Below are 18,694 nucleotides of genomic sequence, written 5' to 3'. Positions count from 1 at the left end.
CTTTCCTTTTGATATATTATTATACTCCATACCTCCGGCAATAAATCGGCGGCATCATGTCAACCACGGAGCTGATTAACATCTCCGCCCACGGTCCCTTGAGTCCAAGTCATTTTTATGCCAGAGAACTAATCTGTGCTTCCCGCTTATGGCAGGATTTCACCGAACCCATAGAGTTCGCTATATGGATGGCATCCTCAGAAGTAGACCAAAAATTTCTTGGTCACTTTGCTACCCAAACCAGCGAAACAAACCCGTTCCTCTCGGGTATGCTATATAAGATTTTGGGGCTTTCCGTCATATTATCCAAGAAGCTGCTTCGGGCACGAAAACTGCGACGGCTGGATCCTACGAGGGAAACAAAGTCGTTTCAATTATACCATCATATCCTATGGCTTTCGAGGGAAGGACTGATAATAGTGGAGCAGTATGTGCATCCTATGGTAGCAGATTATGTGGAGCTGCGCGTTTTAGCATATAAGCTGCAAGCGTCGTTCTACCACATATTTGTGCTTTTCCATAATCAGCCGCGTGTCTACCATCGAGGTATCCAGGCTCTACCCGGCTCAGCATCATTTGTTGATATTGTCAATGCAACTGTTCCCTCTGGTGAACAAAAGGGGGGTAATTCGCAGGATCCATCATCAGTGCCTTCCCATCCAGCAGAAGGTGGCCCTGTTGGGGCTGGGAGCCACCTACAACCTCCAGGGCTGGAAGTACCAGTTCAGCCCAAGTTCGCAGCTTCTTTTATTCTTCCTGCCATAGACTACACCCCGCGAGCAACAGAATGTTTCACCTATGTGGCTGCACTGGCCGACCAGCTTCTACCAGGCTCCCATCCGATCCGTCTGTCAGTGAAGCTTGAGTATGCCGCATATCTATATGATTGTCTGAACGATTCGAAAGCATGCAGACGCCTGGCCAAACAAGCTATCGCAGATGTGTACAATGCCCAGGAGGGTATGGACGATGAAAGCTTCGAAGATGCAGCGGAATTAGTGAGTGTGCTAGGCAAGATGGTCAAGCGAGGAGGTAAAACTACCAGCAGTACAGGCGGAAGCAGCAATGGTGGAGCTGGAGCTGGAGATAAATCAGTCAGCGATGCAAGCCAGGGCACACCTCGCGAAGTTGCTGTTGCGGCTGCGGACGTCGGCGGTACGCCGAAGAGCAGCCATCAACAGCCAAAACAACAGCAGCCTTCAACCCCTCAACGACCAATCCCGGTTACCAGAGGAACGCCACCAAACATCCCAGCAGAAACAGGACTTGGCCTAGCAATTCCCTCTACCACCATGGCCAATCCAATATAACAACATGTATGTGTCTGGGTAAACGGTACCAAAGCCTCACTATTCTTGGAACCACAAAGCTGTGGAGATGATGTGGCAGTGGACCATTTGGCTGTTTCACTGTCAAATGCGATTTTCATCTCGTTTTCGTTCTGTTCCTTTATTTGTCTTGAGGAGGCGCCTCGCAAGTGGTTTTCTGATTTTAGGTGTTGTATGTATATGGGAGTTTGTTAAATATCTTTTTATCTTATAATTATCAAGATAGTCGTAGTGATAATCAAACCATGAAACGTATTTCACCATTCCAAGCGGTGTCCGGTGTAAGCATTATAGAAGCTTAGGGCATCATGTCGAGGTCCAAGCGCGTACAGTCAACGCATTTTTGATGCCCATATTAATTTTTGGTAAGGGTCGTAGCGTGGTTGTATAGACGATTTATAGAACGAGACACTTTCGCCAGGATTGATCAGATTCTGCCCAGTGCTACAGTCAATAATAGGAATAAATAGCGTGTCTAAATAATATTGGGATGAGAAAAGTGTAAAAAGGCAGTTAGTAGAAGTTGCAAGGGATATCATCTCTTCCTGGAATTCGGGGGTATAGAGGGTAGCAAAGGTGTTGGCAGATGTACCAAACAGAGTATACTTCCAGAGATACCGCGTGATCAAAGAAACAAACGCATCCAAGTACGGGATACTTCAGTGTAATAAGAGGTTCAGGGTCAAGGTTGAAGTCATCGCTCGTCAACCGTAAAGAGGCTGGAAAGGATATAATCGAGGCGAGATGATTTTCAGGCCAAACAGCTCTGTTCTAGAGTCTGAAACTCATTTTCACAGTCGATAACCTTCAGCATATGAAGGATACCATCTGCTTTGACCTTATATTATGGGGTATATGGATTTTTTTTTTTCTCTTTGCACTTTCAGCTAGGGAGATGTTGTTACAGCTTAGCGGCACCAACCTCGGGAGGAGTCAACCTTGCTGGCACGCTTACCTAACTAACTAGTTAGTTAATTTTCAGCCGCTGGGTCCAAATGAATCCACGTGATTCCTGCCTCGGCCCAGTCAAGCTTACCCCCAGCTTTGGCACAAGGCTCCACTCCTCCTCATCCCAAAGCTGACGAAGTTCGTCTTATTGATGACCATTTTGATATAAAGTACTAGTACGCTTTTTATTCCATTACTTTTGAACTCAACCAGAAATATTGGGAGAAGGATAAAACAACATGGGAACAAACTCACCAAATCCAGTTCCATTCTCCGAACCGCCATACCTCTGTGGTCTTCCCTCGCCATACTACACAGAAGCTCATCGTCAGTTCCAGAAGGCATGTCGAGCATTTATTTGGGAGCATTTGCATTCCCATGCCATGGAATGGGAGCGGGAGGGCACTGTTCCACCTCATGTGTTTGAAGTATTTGCCAAACACAACATGCTACTTCCAAACCTGCCTTCTCCCTTACCAGTTGCATGGTTGAAGAAGTTAAATATTCATGATATCTTGGGTGTCAAGGTTGAGGACTGGGATTTAATATACACTGGTATATATCTGGATGAGGTCAGTGGCTACACACTTGTGTGCTACACACCAACTTGTGTTGACTTTGATTAGATGTCAAGATGCGGGCTGAGTGGGCCCCCGAGTTCACTGACAGCTGGGTTTGCATTTGGAATCCCGCCCATGCTGGCATTTGGTAGCCGGGAACTACAAGAGAAATTTCTTCCCGATATGTTAACTGCCAAGGTCAGATCGTGTATTGCCATTACCGAACCGGACGCAGGTAGTGACGTTGCAAATATTACTACCACTGCAGAGAAGAGCGCAGATGGAAAGTACTATATTATTAATGGCGAGAAGAAATGGTATATCCTGGTCCCTGTTGTGCAATTCACTACAGTCCATTGAGGCGTAATTAGCTCACATACCTGATAGGATCACGAATGGAATCTGGTCAGACTACACAACCATGGCTGTACGTACTGGCAGACCAGGGCCAACAGGGCTATCTATGATAGTCGTACCTTTGAAGGGGTACCCAGGCGTAACGATGCGTCGACTCCCGGTCTCAGGTCAAGTCTGTGGGGGTACCACGTATATCGAGCTAGACAATGTCAAAGTGCCGGTTGAAAACCTCATCGGTCAAGAGGGACATGGTATGAGGTACATAATGACCAATTTCAACCATGAACGCCTAACAATTGCCGTTGGAGTCACTCGCCAGGCTCGAGTAGCTCTCAGCGCCGCGTTCGAATACTGTATGAAGCGCGAGGCCTTTGGTAAGACTCTGATGGACCAGCCTGTAGTGAGGCACAGGTTATCCAAGGCTGGTGCCGAACTAGAGTCCATGTGGGCTTGGGTAGAGCAGTTCTTATACCAAATGAGCCACATGCCAAAGGCCGAGGGAGATAGGAGACTGGGTGGCTTGACTGCTCTGGCTAAGGCCAAGGCTGGAATGGTCCTCAATGAGTGTGCTCAGGTGGCGGTTTTGCTCTTCGGGGGACTTGGATTCACAAAGTCTGGCCAGGGAGAATTAGTTGAGAGTAAGTAATTTTTCTGATTTGCCCGATTCTATTTCCCTGCTCCACTTGGTTAACTGGCGGTTTATTGATTGATCTAGAAATACTGCGTGATGTCCCTGGAGCTCGGATACCAGGAGGGTCGGAAGATGTTCTCCTTGATCTTGCCGTTCGGCAGCTTGTGAAGAATTTCAAGGCCGAAGGGAAGAAACTCGGCAAGACTGCTAATCTCTAGAGGGTATTATGTTTTGTTTGGATAGCTGATACTTCGACAACCGCGTACTGTAAAATGAGTACTGTAGCATCGATGATGTATGATTGTGGTGGTTGCTGAATAAATTGTCTGTTCTTGGTGTTGGCTTACAGCGGTCGTCCAGCTGAATAGCACGTTTCTAACGTAATCTCACTGGGTGGATTGAAACACAACGCTTGCTGGTGCTATTATCTTGTAGCTGGAAGAAGCTTGTCGTTAACGTCGTCAACAATGGTGATTGATTAGGTAAGGTTCCATCTTCGAAATCCACCAATAGGAGCTGGAACTAATTACCGGAAATTATATATCCCGTTCTGCTGTATGACTAAGCAAGCATAACGGGCGTTCCATGAAACCTTAATTTTGCAACAACGAAACTGACGCGAATCTCTCCATACGTTGTACTCAAATGGAAGGTAATTAGCAGATGAACGGATAATAATAGCAACTGACGGCTGGATGCAGGCCGTTCAATAGCCTCTTAATTTGTCACTGTTCAGAGATGAAACCCGAGATTTCGCCATCATCCTCCGAAGACCCAGCAGAGTCCGGGACGGTCGTGCCCAAGTCAGCTAGTAAAGCGCAGACCTGCGAATCTTGCCGCGCTGCGCATAGCAAATGTGACGGTCGAACACCCAGTAAGTCTTATTATTTTTCTATAGGTGGCTGCTTATAATAACATCATTCGGTAGTTTGCGGTTCGTGTGAGAAGAGAAACTCCAAGTGCAGCTTTTCTATAACGCCAGCTACGAGAGCCTCTCTTCCTGCCTTATCCTCCAATTCATGTCTGATTTGCAGGAGAAGGAAAAAAAAATGTGATCGCGAACTACCATGTATGCAATCGAAAATGTAAAAAAAGAAATGAAAAGTAAATTGGCAAGAGCTTACCGCTGGTAATAGCTTGCACTTCGTGTCGCCAACGGAATGAACCTTGCCAATACAGTTACCCTTCATCAACGTATGTTCACAGAAACCATCAAAGGAATGCCATATAAACTAATTTATCTCTACAGCCTAAAACCAACCCAACGGCCTCCCCTTAGCCCCTCCGGACGACCATCTAAATCTCCAAGATTATCCCTACCAACACGGCCTGCAAGTATAAAGCGGCCATCAACCCAAGCAGATGACAGGGAGCTGTTTAGTAAAGGCTCAAGTGTCATTTCGGATGATATTTCTGACAGCGAGGCGGACGACCTATCTACTGAGAAGTCTGCATCTGTTACAAACACGAAAGACCTTCTGAAGCTCTTCCAGCGGTCTCGAAAGAAGGGCCCAGAGCCGCGAAGTACTTCTGTTGAGATTGTGGAGAGTTTTGACCCCAGAAGCACGGATAAAGATACCCTAGATCTATCTACATGGCTAGCCGAGCTCAAAGAAGCGATTCTACATAGAACGGACACCTCGAAACCAGGTTATCGCGAGAAAGCAAAACGAGAACTTGCTAGACTATCACTACTACAGAAAGACAATCCTGGAATTAAGGAGATAAAACCAGACCCGCTTGATCTCATAAGACCTCCTCGTTCAATTGCAGACCGTTATTTTGCGATCTACCTTACTCGTGAATATGTTAACCTGCCAGTATTCCATCTCCCAGCGTTGCATGCTATGTATATTGAACTATATACAAGTAAAAATTCTGGAGACGATAAAATTATTTCTCTCGGCATATTTAACATGATCTTTGCACTGGGCTCTATTGCCATTGATCCCTATTTTGACGCCTCAGATTATTTCAACACGGCACAACGCCTCCTTCGACTAGGCTCCCTGGGGCCAGATAGCTTCTCGACTATCCAAGCACACATTCTTGCCAGCCAATACTTGATTGCAATCCACAACTTTCACGCTGCGTGGAAATCTATTGGACTTGCAATTCGTATTGCTGAATCACTTCGGCTTCATCTCGGTTCAGGAAGCCAGCATCTTGAAGATAGAGTCGATAGAGAGCTTGCGAGGAGGCTCTGGCACAGCTGTATTCTTCTAGAAAGGTTGGTTCGATCGGATTCATGCACTGATTAGGCCCATACTGACCGGTAAGTAGGACGATAGCTCTAAACCTGGGTTCAAAAACAGTTGTAACCCCACGATCCTTCCAAACACCACTTCCAACGCCCCTTGAAAATGAATACATCGACGTGATATTTGGGGGAAAACCCGCAGCTTCTTCTGAACGGCCATCAATTATAGAGTTCTTCACCGCTTATACCCGCCTGATGGAGAGGTATGAAGATGTTGTTGCTGTGCAAGAGGAATTTCGCCCTATTACGCATCACCCCCATAAGCTAATGGGCATATGTGAATTCACCACCCTCCTAAATGCAGATCGGAAGCTGTGCAACTGGGTGGCCGCTCTTCCTCCTTTTTTGTTGCCCGAGAGCAATCACTCTTCCTTAGAAAGTCCAGTTGCAAAACGACAACATAACATTCTCCGCGTTAGGTATCTCAGCATCCGACTCCTTCTGTGGCGGCCTCTTCTAGCCCTTCTTGCTGCATCGCCGGATCTACTCTTGGGCAAAAACACCTCTAACCGCTCAGGCGAAGCCTGCGAAATTGTTGATACACCTATAATACACACCATAATTCTGAAAGGCGCCTGCAAATGCATACTCTCCGCCCAAGAAATAATAAATTGCTTGGCAGAGAATCAACATCCCGACGGGAAAATTGATCACCAGGCACCGATACCTGACTGGTGGGAAAATATTACGTCGACCTTCATTTGCGCTCTCGTGCTCCTAGCTGCTCGTCTCTGTCCCGTTGATCTCATCAAACAGTTACCGAGAGGCAGTAAATCTGTGGAAGATGCCTGGGAAAAATGCATTGGACTATTTGGTGAATATCGAAAATTCGATTCCAAGGCTGGAACATACCTAGTTGCCATAGAGTCTCTCGCTAATAGCGTGGCTGAGATGGCTAGCACCAATCCTCCCCGTGCTAAGGACAGGGAAGCAGATGCTCAACCGATCAATGATGTTACCTGGCTAGAAACGCTGCCAAATGATTTGCCTTGTTCAGTATGACCATCGCCGTCATTTTCTTTATCCCTAAGCTAAGATAGCTCACAGCACAGGATAGTAATTTGAGAAGCTTACTACAACAAGGATGCGACATTTCTCTGTTTTCATTTAACTATTTGGATAAAACGATGGGGCGTCTTTGAGCGTTTATCTACTCAGTCTTGTCGTATACGGCCAGGATTGGCAGTACCCTCTATGCACCCTATACCGTCAACAGGGAGGTGGAAAACTTTGATACTTAGGGAAGAGAGCGGCCGAGGTTATTAGTACCAAGCGGAGGTGCCTCTATTTGAAACCTATATGGACTGCTTAACGGCAGATGAACCGTATAGCCTCGGAGGCTCAACATTGTATGATAGCGTACAGCTGCTTTAGGCTTAGTCATCCGGCGTTGTACCCGAAACTTATATAGATCAGATAGTAGCCTATTAATCCATCTGTAGGCTTGAAAAAGACATTGTTTTGTAATAAAGCATAAGCTATAAAGAAGATCTGTTTATGGTGGTGTATACCAATAGCTTGTTGGTACAGCTGCTGTGTGGGGTGCTCTGCCATGCCCATGCTTGTGCTGTCATGCCATGTCGGCTTGTCGGGCGGCGCCGGCTTAAGCTCCCAAACTTGCATAGCATCCGCAGGGTGGAGAAGCGTCGTCTTCCGTATACTTACAACGAACTAGATATGCAAGTTGCCGAGCGCAACTGGACAGTAGTTGAACTTCTCTGTATTTCACGCTTTGCTCCAGATATTCTTCTTCGTTTACTAACTAGGGAATAGACACTTCACGTCCACCGCTTCAAACATGGCGGCTACAATGCAGGCTGCAAACCGGCTCCAGTCCGTCCTCAAGGCAGGGAAGACAGCATACGGTGTCTGGCAGATGTTCCCTGGCGCCAACCTCTCCCGGGTAATGGCGAGATGCGGATTCGACTGGGTTCTCGTTGATACAGAGCATGGCAATATCGATGGTACTTTACCATGGTATTTAGAGTAAGATTGAGTATGCTCTTGGATGCTGATCTTGAATACAGATGCCCAAATGCATGAAGCAGTAGGAGCCATTGCGGCTACGGGAGTCAGCCCTGTTGTCAGGATTGCAGCCAACGAGGGGTGGATGGTCAAGCGTATGTTCATGGTCAATACAGCGTTTATCACGGGGGAAATGGATACTGATGGTAGCGAGATAGGCGCACTTGACGCTGGGGCTCATGGAATACTTGTTCCACTGCTCGAGACGGCGGATGATGCAAGGAAGCTGGTCCAGTCGGCCAAGTTTCCTCCAGTAGGGAAGAGAGGGTTTGGCGCCCCGTTTGCAATGGGTTCAATTGGCAATGTGTCGCCGATAGAATATCTACAGCATGCGAATGACGCTTTGATAACAGCCGTGCAGATAGAGACTAAGTCTGCCCTTGACAATGTTTGTACCCTTTATCCCCTCCTGCACTATCCGCTTTGCTTCTTGAACCCCACACTTCACACAGGCTGCTAAGTTATGGGTAGGTCGAAGAGATTGCCCGAGTACCTGGAGTCGATGTCCTCTTGGTCGGGCCATGGGATCTTGGAAATAACATTGGCCGGCCTGTGGTCACTACCGAGTTCCATCCTGACCTTGAGATCGCTATCGAGAGAATCCGTAAAGCCGCGACAGACAATGGGAAGAAGGCAGGCATATACTGTCCGTCTGGAGAGTTCGCGAAGAAGTACATTGACCAGGGATTCCACATGGTGAGACCTGCTTTTCCTTTTTGTTCCTTGCTTCAGCTTCGTGCTGTCGCCGTTTGCTGATTCGGTTCCGAGTACCATAGGTCTCTGTTATTTCGGACGTGACTGCGCTTCCCATTTTCCTCAGTCAGAGCTTGAAAGTCGCAAAGGGAGAGTAAATTCAGAGATATCCTCTCAAAACTAGCAATTGTAGATTCCTGGCTTAGAGATATATGAAATATATACACTAGCATTCATCAATGGCCTTTTGAACCTCTGTTTCGGTAAACCGGTGGAAAAGCTTCTTTGGATCGCTTAGCTGGCCATTGGGGAGTGTCTTCTCAACGTGTAGAACGGGAACATCGAATTCATACATGTCCTTCCACTGCTGGTTCCCAGGGGCCATCACGTCTATCTCTGCGTACTCGAAAGTCTTTCGCTGCCGGAGGTTGTTGAGGGTGAGTTTGGCGGTCTCGCATAGGCCACAGTTCAGGCGGGAGTAGAGCGTCAGCCGAGCATTCTGCAGAAGAGAGAGAGTAGGCCGCATCTTTTAACAGATATATCGAAAAGTAGCTAACTGGCTGAATTGCTGGATCACCGTCGTTCACTCGGCGCTTCTCTTCTGGATCCTTTTTGTTTATTTTATTATTTTTGTTGGCGTGCCTGGAAGAAAAAACTTTTCCTATCCAGAACCTTCGATAAGGACGATAAGAAAAAGCAACGCTGGAGGAGCTGTCGCTCTCGCTCGCCCACCACCGCCCTCAGCTGGATTAGTTTAAATATACTTGGACGCACCCCTCCATCCCTGGCAAAAGGCTCAATTTGTGCTTGCTACCACCGTCACGGACAATATGGCTCAGAAGTGTGTTCACAAGGGGTGTGGCAAGGTGTTCGCGGACGCTGATGAGTCGTGTGTTTACCATCCTGGCCCGCCAATATTCCACGAGGGACAGAAAGGTTGGTTCTTCACCCCGGGGTCGAGAGTGTTACTTATTTTTACGTTGGCTCCTAGGTGACCGCAGTTACTGACTGGCAAGATAGGTTGGAAATGCTGCAAAACCCGAGTCCTGACCTTTGACGAATTTCTTGCCATCCCGCCGTGTACGACCGGCAAACATTCTACGGTCGACGATACACCAGTTGAGCCAAAGAATGAGACTGCTGGTATCCCTGCATCGACCCCTGCTGCAGATGCTCCCGTTGGCACGACCAAACCCATCGCTGTATCGGCTGCGCTACCTTCCTCGCTGAGTGCAACCGGAGCTCACACACCTACACCCACGGGCACTCCCGCCCCGCCAGAGTCCGAGTCGGACGATCCGTCGTTGGAGATACAGCAGGGAGCAACATGTCGTCGGAAAGGATGCGGTAAGACGTACGGTGGGTCTGGATCTAGGGAAGGAGAAGAATGCATTCACCATTCCGGATATCCTGTTTTCCACGAGGGGAGCAAAGGGTGGAGCTGCTGTAAGAGGCGAGTGCTGGAATTCGACGAGTTCCTGAAGATGCCTGGTTGCAAGACGAAGAACCGCCATTTGTTCATTGGCAAGGGAAAGAAGTCTGCTGAAGAGAAGGTTAATGATGTGCGGTAGGTCGAGCTTAATTTCCCACTTTTACAAGCTGCTTTTGGTTATTGCTACTTAGTAGAGGCACTGACTTGGCTTGGTGATGATTAGGACCGACTATTATCAAACCTCCTCGACAGTGATCGCTTCAGTATACCTCAAGAAGATAGACAAAGAGGCTGCCAAAGTGGACTTTGCATCGCCGACCACGATTGAGCTTGACCTCCCTACCGCGGACAACAAACGGTACAAGGAGACCTGGACTCTATTTGCACCAATTGACACAGAGAAATCGAGCTACAAGATCATGGGGACGAAACTTGAGTTCTCTCTTGCAAAGGCAAATGGGGAGAGCTGGCAGACCTTGCGGAGTACCGACCCACGGACAGGCGAGATCATTCAAACCGGACGACCGACAAGGGCATGAGAACACAAGTTTCGAGCATGAGAGGGCGAAAATAATGGTACGAGTAACGAGGTGAACGAATTGGTGAGGAATAGTGGAATATATCTGAACTCTTTTTGTATTGACATTTATAATTTTTTTTTTATCGAACACACAAAAATAAAAGTGTGAAATTTTCACCAATTGAAAATTCCAGCACCTCCAACTCCCCGATCCTCTCTTCCAGTAGACATATCCGGCATCATGGAGATAGCTCTGAAGATGGATGTATCGTGTCCTCCACGACTAAGCCAACAGAGAAGTATGAACGCTCAGCCATAAAAGTATGGGAAAAAGGACGACGAGATCTCCTCTCCGAAGCCGGGAACGGAAGGAAACCCATGGTGAGATGGAGCAACCTTCAGCAAGCCGCCGTAGCGGTGCCTCGGGATTGAAATTTACATGTAGTAAACCTCTACTGATGTGAGGAAAGAAAGGAAGAAAAAGAGAGAAAGCGAAAAGCTGAAATTTTGCAGTTTTATAGCCCCGGCCGGGCGGAGATCACATGACTACTTACATAAGTCCTGCTTACTAAATACAAGCTGACTCATATTGATTACCTAATGGTTTTCACATGCTCGGAAAACCACGCCGGTTGCGGCTAGTGCGGCTTGCGGCGCCAAGGCCAGGCGGGTCCTGTCCGAAAGGGGACTAGGCGCGCTCAGGGCGGCAAGTGGGCACGAGACCCTATTTTCTTCGCTCTCCTTTTGCTTTTCCGGGCTTTTGGCCAACGACGTCGAACATCGCCAGCTCTCCTTTTAATATCGAGAAGTGACACGCGACGCCGTCCTCGTCTTCACCCTTTTGCCCTGCCTCCCGGTCCTGTACTCGTCAAGGTACATATACCCTGCCCTGCACTACCGGCATATCAGTCTCCGCCCGTCGATCGCACGATTCACAGCAACCAGGCAAAGTCATCTGCGGGGACGGCGCACTCGAGAACGTCATCTCACATAAAGTTGCTCCCTGCCCTCCACCACACCCCCAAGGCTCACTCTATCCCATTTTCCGATAGCCACGATAAGCGAGCTGATATTATTTTCGTCGTCGTCTTCGGAGAAGCTGGTCTGCCTGGTGACACACACCTATTTATTTGTACCTCTTCTCAATATACATTTCACATCGCCCATCGTCTCTCTCACGCACACACATTACAACACTCATACACACATACATACATTTATATACACACACCAGCACAAGAATAATGCCCTCTGCGTGTACACAGCCGGTTGGCTGCCATGAAGTCAGATACATTCCGCTGTCATACAATCATGCTGACTCGCAGGCATCGGCTTTGAGGCTCGTCTTGACGCTCAACCCGCACTGGAAGGATGCTCAAGGTAGGATTGAGTTTGTTCGCTTCACCGATGGGATCACCAATACGGTATGTATATCATCATCATGACAGAGAGAATGGTAGACTGTCGTTCGTCCGCTGCTTCATAAAATACATCATCTCTGCTTCTCCTGCGCCGGTCTGACGAATTTCCATCGTAGCTGTTGAAAATCATCCTGAGGGCTCCTGGCCTGTCTGAGGAAGAGATTGATAAAGAGGCTGTGTTGATGCGAGCATATGGAAATAATTCTGAAATCATCATAGACAGAGAACGTATGTCTGCGCTCCATTAGACTTCCCTATGCGACAACCCACTGAGCGCTTTGATCACCTCGCTCGTTTTGTTCTATTCCAGCCTGGCTAACCCGCAGCAACCCATTCATTGTCTACAATAGGGGAGACAAAATCCCATGCCCTTCTCGCTTCTCGAGGCCTTGCTCCTCCTCTCCTCGCCCGGTTCGCCAACGGACTCTTATACCGATTTGTCCGTGGACAAGCAGCTTCTCCTGACGATCTCACCAAGCCTGCCATTTGGCGCGGAGTTGCTCGTAGACTCGGCCAATGGCATGCTGCTCTGCCCATCAGTGATGCGCCCTCCGATGCACCCTCACCGGGGACTCGGGACGGCGATTCCCTCTCTCTAGGCTCCAGTGACTCCGAGATCAAACCGGTTCAGGAATCAACCGCCGTCGAAGATGACATCACACCAATCAACACTCGTTTCGAGGGGCCAAACCTCTGGGCAACGCTCCAGAACTGGATCCTTGCATTGCCAAAGAGCACGGACCAGGAACGGACCCGACGAAAGAACCTTCAGAAGGAGTATGAGAGGATACTTTCTGAGTTTGATGATGGATCTGGCCTAGGTGAAGAAGGAGTAAGACTTTTTATCCCTGGCCCTATCATATACTATATTGATCCATATTTGCTAACCTTGCTACCTACATAGATGGTCTTTGCCCACTGTGACCTATTGAGTGCCAACGTCATCATTCAGCCTCGACCAAAGGAGTCTACTCTCGCGGATGGCGCTGCTGAAACCGTCGATTTCATTGACTATGAGTACGCTATTCCGTCGCCGGCTGCGTTTGAGCTAGCCAACCATTTTGCTGAGTGGGCCGGCTATGACTGTGACTTCTCGAGGCTACCAACTCGATCTATTCGCCGAAGCTTCCTAGAGGAATACGTTGATAGTTTTGCCCAGCACAGAGAGCTCCCTGAGTCCAAGCAGAAGACTGTCGACAGCCTTTTCGCTGACGTTGATCGCTATCGTGGTCTTCCTGGCTTTTACTGGTATGGTAGACCTTATCACACATTCATACACAGCCACCATACTAACATATCACTTCTAGGGGCGTCTGGGCTTTAATTCAAGCAACTATCTCCAGAATTGACTTTGACTACGCCTCTTACGCTGAGCAGCGTCTCGCAGAGTACTGGGCCTGGAGGCACGAGCAAGACGGCTCTCGCTCAAAGGCCGGCGAGAAAATGCCTCTTCGCGAGCAGCGCTGGGCCCAAGAGGCGTAATCACTTCATTCCCACTTTCCTTTCTTCCCTCCCTTGCCCTCTTCACTTCTGCCGCTCTCCTTTATGGGCTACTATCCGGAACAGCCTACCGCTTTTTCAGATCTGACTTCCATGACCTCCCGATGGTACTCGTTGTTTGACCTTGACAGTCTCTGCGGTACGTCCTGTTCCACTTATTACATCTTCTACTTTATTAGCGCCCACACCTATTTTTGGCCTCTTCTTCCGCTTTATCTATTCATTTAATGTTTCATCTACGGGACCTTCCATTGCCTGGACAAATCATTCGACCACGAGGCAATACTGTACTCTTCCGACGACTGTTTCAGCCACACAACATAGTTTCTCTACCGTTTAGACAGCAGATAGCAGAGTTATACAGGCGCCACGAGGTTATCTGTGTATTTTAGCTAGCTTATATTACACATAGAGTAACAAGCCAGTTAGCTGAAGCAAAAATACAGTCCGTGCTAATAATAAGAGACCGCAAAGCTACTCCGCACAAAAGATTAAAGAGGCAGATGTCTTGAAATTGACCGAAACAGAATAACTTTTCTCTCCAAATGATTTGAAATATTTATTTATTGCTTCCGTTGTTTTTTTTTTTTGTTTTATACTCTCCGGGTGGTTCTCAATGGATCCACGGTGGAGAGCCAAAGATTCCTACCTACGTCATCCCGAAACTCTCTTGCCGCCGGGCAAAACCACATTTCAACCTACACCCCACAAAACAGCCGAAACAGAGCCTGCAACTATGCTACAAGATGTTTCTAGTTTATCACTTGTCTTTTAGCTCCTACGTCTCTAGAATCACTTTCTCTTTTTGTTTATACCCAAATTTCTGGAGACAAATGGCGTCATCACAAACTTTTTTCCAGCATATCTTACGGCTGGCAACTATGGCCCAACTACCCCGAGGAACTATCTATAAGCCGATATTCTCCATAAAAATCAAGGAGACTTCGTGGGTGGGAAAGGAGATATACCCTGGCAGGCTGATATAACAGCCGTCTAGACAATTTCTTAATATCATTGATGAAAATAACTATTGAGGCTATAATGCGCCTCATGCTGCGTCCTCCTTGTCCTCGGCTTCAACTTCTTCCTCCCCTTCTTCATCCTCTTCATCGTCATCATCTTCAAAATCCTCCCTATTCGAAAGAGATTGAGAAATAGCGTCACAAATCTTAACTATGGTATCGCTTTCTGTCCGGAAGAGAATTCGGTTCATCATTCTCAGCGCACTGGCGTCCATGGTTTCCTCGGAAGGCTCCTCCGCTGCGTCATACCATGCTTCATCCCTGGCCTCAAGCGCCTGACGAGCAGCCTCTTCAGCCTCTTTGACTTTTCGAACCAATTCAGGGTCCTTGCACAAGTAATTTGCTCTAGCAATCACGCTGCCCCCGGCACGCTGATTAGCAACAAATATCTGCGGGTCAATGTGCTCGCGGCCCCAAACATGCCATTGCATGATCTCGATGTCCTCACGGAGGGTATATGGCGGCTCATCATCCCAGGTCTTACTGCGCCATTTGCGGGATAGGCGACTATGAAGACGCATGTCTGCTAGATGGCCGATGATACTATTCAGACTACGACCTGCGTAGGGGAAGTTTGCATGGAGCCATGCGGATGTGACGTCTTTCATCGAGTTGACGACAAGCCATGCTTCCTCGTTGTCGGTCCATTTACGACCTGCTTGGATTGATATTAGCTATTTTGGTTATTAGCATGGGATTAGGCACATAGTCACCTCGGATAACTGTCGAAGTTGTCTTGTTTTCTATTAGCCTCGGCGGTCGAAATGGGTTAGGGGAAGTGTATTAACTCTGTTCAACTTACCTGGGTCCCTTGATCTTGGGAGGTAGCCATTGAGACGGAGGAATCACTGGTTGTTGGGGTATTAGAGGGCTATAGAAATGGTATTCAGGATTCCCAATAATGCAGCTGGCTTATACCTGCTATTGTATAATTGTATACAATATCTACTATCGAAAGGAGAAAGTCAAGCCTCTTTTTATATACCGGCCGTGAACTGCAAGGAGACCTGTCCACAAACCCATACCCCTGATGAACAGTTGCAGACCACCGAGTACATGGCAGATGTCGCCAACTCTGCCATCCGTCTTGTCCCTCATTGGAGGGAATCGGCCATGGGCAGTTAAAGGGGTTGATGCTATATTCGGGGAATTGACTGATGGCTGCTTCACTGACGCTGTCTCAAAGGAGATGGAGCTGTCTAGGTAGGGAGTATCAAGCCACATTGTGTATGCACATACAATGCAATGGCCTAGGGATCCTCCGCCTAACAGGGTAGATCCATGACAGGCCCTGGTGCCTTTGATTGTGCATTGTTGAAAACAATGCTGATAGTTTCTTCGAGTGATTGCTCTTGTTCTTTTTGGGGATATTGACGGGAAGACGTCCACAGCCAGGCTATAGATGTGACCAGGGAGTGAAATTTTGACACCTTCGTTCGTATTCTAGGATATCTAGTCCAGATACGATATATTATTCCCCAAATAGAGATAAATTCTAGCAGTCAATGAAAAGTACGTAATTTCAAGGGCGACATGTAGTTACCAAAATCATATAGTACGCCGTCATAAGTTTATCCAGCTAAGCAATATGCTCCACTTTGCTGTATGCACACTGCTGCAAACAGGTCTAAAGGAGGTACCTCTTTGGTGAATAATGGCTGATCAGGCTAAGCTTAAGTATATCTTCCTTTCTACTGGCAGCTGGAGCTTGTAGGTACACATCGGTTACTAGGTATAAGCAAGTTAAGTTATGCAGCTGGGTTCGATTATCATTATCTAGCTAGGGGAACAAGTAAGAGAGAAGTCGTAACTGCCATGACACAACCTGACTCCGTTGTCGCCGAAATTCGCCGCCTCTAGGTACCCATGGAAGACCATTAATCTAGTGTAGAAAGAGGACGGGGACAAATAGACAAATAGAACGAAGTGATAGAATGGGGTGAAAGGAATAAGGGTATACAGGTGGGGTAAGGAAGAGAAAAGATGCATTATTTTTTCGGGCATTCGAACCTGTGGAATAAAGAGGTAAAACCAGTGTCTTTTTTTTTTTTTTTTTTTTTTTGTGTTTTGTTTATTTTTGTTAGGGGTAACAGTCCGGGGAAGAAAGACCAGAGAAAGAGAAAGAAGGCAACAAAAAAGCGTCCTTTATGCATGCATCAATCCGTCTATGCCGTAGTCTACAAAGCCAAAGGGACCAAGGCAGCCATGATGGCACCAAGGGAGAAGCCAACGAGACGTCCTGCTCCGTTATTCTGGGCTGGAGGAGAAGGAGTAGGGGTTGGAGTATAAGTGGCAGAGATGGTAGGAGCGTGACCACTGGTGCTGATAGCTCCAGTACCAGTAGGGAAAATGCTAGAGATGATACCTGTGCCAGTAGGACGAGGCACATAAGTAGTGGAGGTGCCTGGTTGCTCGACGAGAGTGAAGTTGGCGCAGGTGAGGCGCGTACTGTTCCTATGGTGGATGACAATGGAACGGTTTCCGAAGAAAGTGCCCAGACCAGGCCTAGTAGAGGTGTAGAGGTCATGGAACGTCTGGTTGAAGTGCTCCTCCATGCTAGAGGTGGTGAGTCTGCCGAACTTGCCGCTGAGGTCTCCTGGCTCGCAGGTCTGAGGGAGAGAGTCATCGCATGGGGGTGTCTGGCCACGACCGAAGGGATCAAGGTGGTCCTTGGTTGGTCCGCAGCTACCATCTGTTGGGACTGGATCGACGTGGATGTGGTATGCTGTTGTTGTTGTTAGCTTAACTATCTTGTTTGTTTGTTTGTTTGTTTGGTCGAAGCACGTATGTAACTTACGGAATGGACCCTCTGTGTTGTCGAAGCCCCAGAGATCGAGATTAAACACGACACCTCTGCCGGAACTATGAGCAGTAGCATTGATAGTTCCTCTGATACCGGTTCTGCTGGTCTCGGGCAACTTGGCCTGGTACACAATGCCGAGGGGGTTGTTGACGGTCTCAGGGGCATCCTGGGTGGGAGTGGCCAAAGCAAGGCCCAAGGCCGAGCAGGCAAGGAAAAGAGAGGCCTTCATGCTGGCTGATGATGCTTGTTGGTGTGGTAGATGTGCAGTAGTATTAAGAGTAGGTATTAGACTGTGAAGCTGAAGATGCTGGTAGTTGTTTGTTGTAGGAAGAAGAGAAGAAGAAGAGAAGAAGAGGAAGAAGTAGAAGAAGAAGAGAAGTGAGAAGCAGCTTCTTTAAGGGAATCAAAACAAGGTGAAGAAGAGGACGACCGCCAGCCGCTTCGTGTAACTAGCTAACCAGTTAGTTGATTGATTCACTGATGATGATTCAAGAAAGCAAAGAATAAAGAGAGAGAGGGAGGGAGGGAGAGCCAGTCTGAAGCCGTCGACTTCACTCTTTATATAGACCGTGAAACCCGCCAGACAGCCCAGCTCGCAGCTGCGTTTCCAAAGCGCCGTGAAAGAGAGCCGCCCATTTCGCCCATTCGACGGGGGGGCTGTTTCCAAATCATGGTGAAGCTCCCTGCTCGGCGCCTACGATAGGCCTGCCCACTATTCTCTAGGCACGTCTTGTCCGCTGCAGCTGCATCCACTCGCAGGCCCGCCGTTGATTTGCAGCTAGGGATAGGCCGGACGCATCCCCCCCGTTAGCCCGTCGCCCCCTGGGCAGTGCGGGCGCTTAGAGCCAGCGGACGGCCTGCTCGTTGGCTGGCGCTCCTGCTGGGCCCCGGGCAAGCTGGGGGTTGTTAGTTAACTCGTTACCTAGTTATTTTTATACTCCGTGCTAGGAGGTCCGCTCATGCGTTTGTCCTACGAGTCTCGATTTCCTCTCAGCCATGGTCTGTCGTCTTGGCCGCCATTCCCGCTTTGCCCTCCTTTTCCTTCGTCCTTTTTCCTTCTTCCCTTCGTCTTTCCTCGTCTTTCTTCGAGTCTTCTTGCTTTTCCTTTCTCTTCTTCTACCTTTTCTTTTCTTTTCTTTTCTTTTCTTTGAGATACGGCGGGCGCTTAGATAAGACAGGGGTGGCTGATAGATA

General features: G+C 48.1%; 10 protein-coding genes across 10 annotated transcripts; 7 read left to right on the top strand and 3 right to left on the bottom strand.

The window, feature by feature from the left end:
* Window positions 1-56: 56 nt before the first annotated feature.
* On the top strand, window positions 57-1,310 carry ARB_03683 (uncharacterized protein; the record flags this gene model as incomplete). Its single annotated transcript, XM_003010070.1, has 1 exon — window positions 57-1,310. One exon carries the CDS (start codon window positions 57-59, stop codon window positions 1,308-1,310), a length of 1,254 nt encoding a protein of 417 aa, XP_003010116.1.
* A 1,205-nt stretch (window positions 1,311-2,515) lies between these two features.
* ARB_03682 (uncharacterized protein) lies at window positions 2,516-2,902 on the top strand (the record flags this gene model as incomplete). Its single annotated transcript, XM_003010069.1, has 1 exon — window positions 2,516-2,902. The coding sequence occupies one exon, from the start codon at window positions 2,516-2,518 to the stop codon at window positions 2,900-2,902; it is 387 nt and encodes a 128-aa protein (XP_003010115.1).
* A 556-nt stretch (window positions 2,903-3,458) lies between these two features.
* Window positions 3,459-4,042, top strand: ARB_03681 (acyl-CoA dehydrogenase family protein; the record flags this gene model as incomplete). The annotated part of the gene is made up of 2 exons (XM_003010068.1): window positions 3,459-3,831; window positions 3,909-4,042. The coding sequence occupies 2 exons, from the start codon at window positions 3,459-3,461 to the stop codon at window positions 4,040-4,042; spliced, it is 507 nt and encodes a 168-aa protein (XP_003010114.1).
* A 942-nt stretch (window positions 4,043-4,984) lies between these two features.
* On the top strand, window positions 4,985-7,086 carry ARB_03680 (C6 transcription factor, putative; the record flags this gene model as incomplete). The annotated part of the gene is made up of 2 exons (XM_003010067.1): window positions 4,985-6,054; window positions 6,108-7,086. 2 exons carry the CDS (start codon window positions 4,985-4,987, stop codon window positions 7,084-7,086), a joined length of 2,049 nt encoding a protein of 682 aa, XP_003010113.1.
* A 796-nt stretch (window positions 7,087-7,882) lies between these two features.
* Window positions 7,883-8,865, top strand: ARB_03679 (macrophomate synthase, putative; the record flags this gene model as incomplete). The annotated part of the gene is made up of 3 exons (XM_003010066.1): window positions 7,883-8,048; window positions 8,112-8,497; window positions 8,581-8,865. The coding sequence occupies 3 exons, from the start codon at window positions 7,883-7,885 to the stop codon at window positions 8,863-8,865; spliced, it is 837 nt and encodes a 278-aa protein (XP_003010112.1).
* A 163-nt stretch (window positions 8,866-9,028) lies between these two features.
* Window positions 9,029-9,328, bottom strand: ARB_03678 (uncharacterized protein; the record flags this gene model as incomplete). The annotated part of the gene is made up of 1 exon (XM_003010065.1): window positions 9,029-9,328. One exon carries the CDS (start codon window positions 9,326-9,328, stop codon window positions 9,029-9,031), a length of 300 nt encoding a protein of 99 aa, XP_003010111.1.
* A 304-nt stretch (window positions 9,329-9,632) lies between these two features.
* ARB_03677 (uncharacterized protein) lies at window positions 9,633-10,773 on the top strand (the record flags this gene model as incomplete). Its single annotated transcript, XM_003010064.1, has 3 exons — window positions 9,633-9,738; window positions 9,823-10,369; window positions 10,458-10,773. The coding sequence occupies 3 exons, from the start codon at window positions 9,633-9,635 to the stop codon at window positions 10,771-10,773; spliced, it is 969 nt and encodes a 322-aa protein (XP_003010110.1).
* Window positions 10,774-11,998: 1,225 nt separating this feature from the next.
* ARB_03676 (uncharacterized protein) lies at window positions 11,999-13,657 on the top strand (the record flags this gene model as incomplete). The annotated part of the gene is made up of 5 exons (XM_003010063.1): window positions 11,999-12,178; window positions 12,292-12,403; window positions 12,526-13,007; window positions 13,080-13,423; window positions 13,483-13,657. 5 exons carry the CDS (start codon window positions 11,999-12,001, stop codon window positions 13,655-13,657), a joined length of 1,293 nt encoding a protein of 430 aa, XP_003010109.1.
* A 1,066-nt stretch (window positions 13,658-14,723) lies between these two features.
* Window positions 14,724-15,921, bottom strand: ARB_03675 (uncharacterized protein; the record flags this gene model as incomplete). The annotated part of the gene is made up of 3 exons (XM_003010062.1): window positions 14,724-15,371; window positions 15,500-15,545; window positions 15,683-15,921. 3 exons carry the CDS (start codon window positions 15,919-15,921, stop codon window positions 14,724-14,726), a joined length of 933 nt encoding a protein of 310 aa, XP_003010108.1.
* Window positions 15,922-16,874: 953 nt separating this feature from the next.
* On the bottom strand, window positions 16,875-18,172 carry ARB_03674 (cytosolic Cu/Zn superoxide dismutase, putative; the record flags this gene model as incomplete). Its single annotated transcript, XM_003010061.1, has 2 exons — window positions 16,875-17,892; window positions 18,069-18,172. 2 exons carry the CDS (start codon window positions 18,170-18,172, stop codon window positions 16,875-16,877), a joined length of 1,122 nt encoding a protein of 373 aa, XP_003010107.1.
* Between the last annotated feature and the right edge of the window lie 522 nt (window positions 18,173-18,694).

This window comes from Trichophyton benhamiae, assembly GCF_000151125.1.
Source record: "Trichophyton benhamiae CBS 112371 chromosome Unknown contig01411.14, whole genome shotgun sequence".
NCBI lineage: Eukaryota > Fungi > Ascomycota > Eurotiomycetes > Onygenales > Arthrodermataceae > Trichophyton > Trichophyton benhamiae.
Note: the sequence above shows the minus strand (reverse complement) of the source record. Positions and strands in the feature narration are given on the sequence as shown.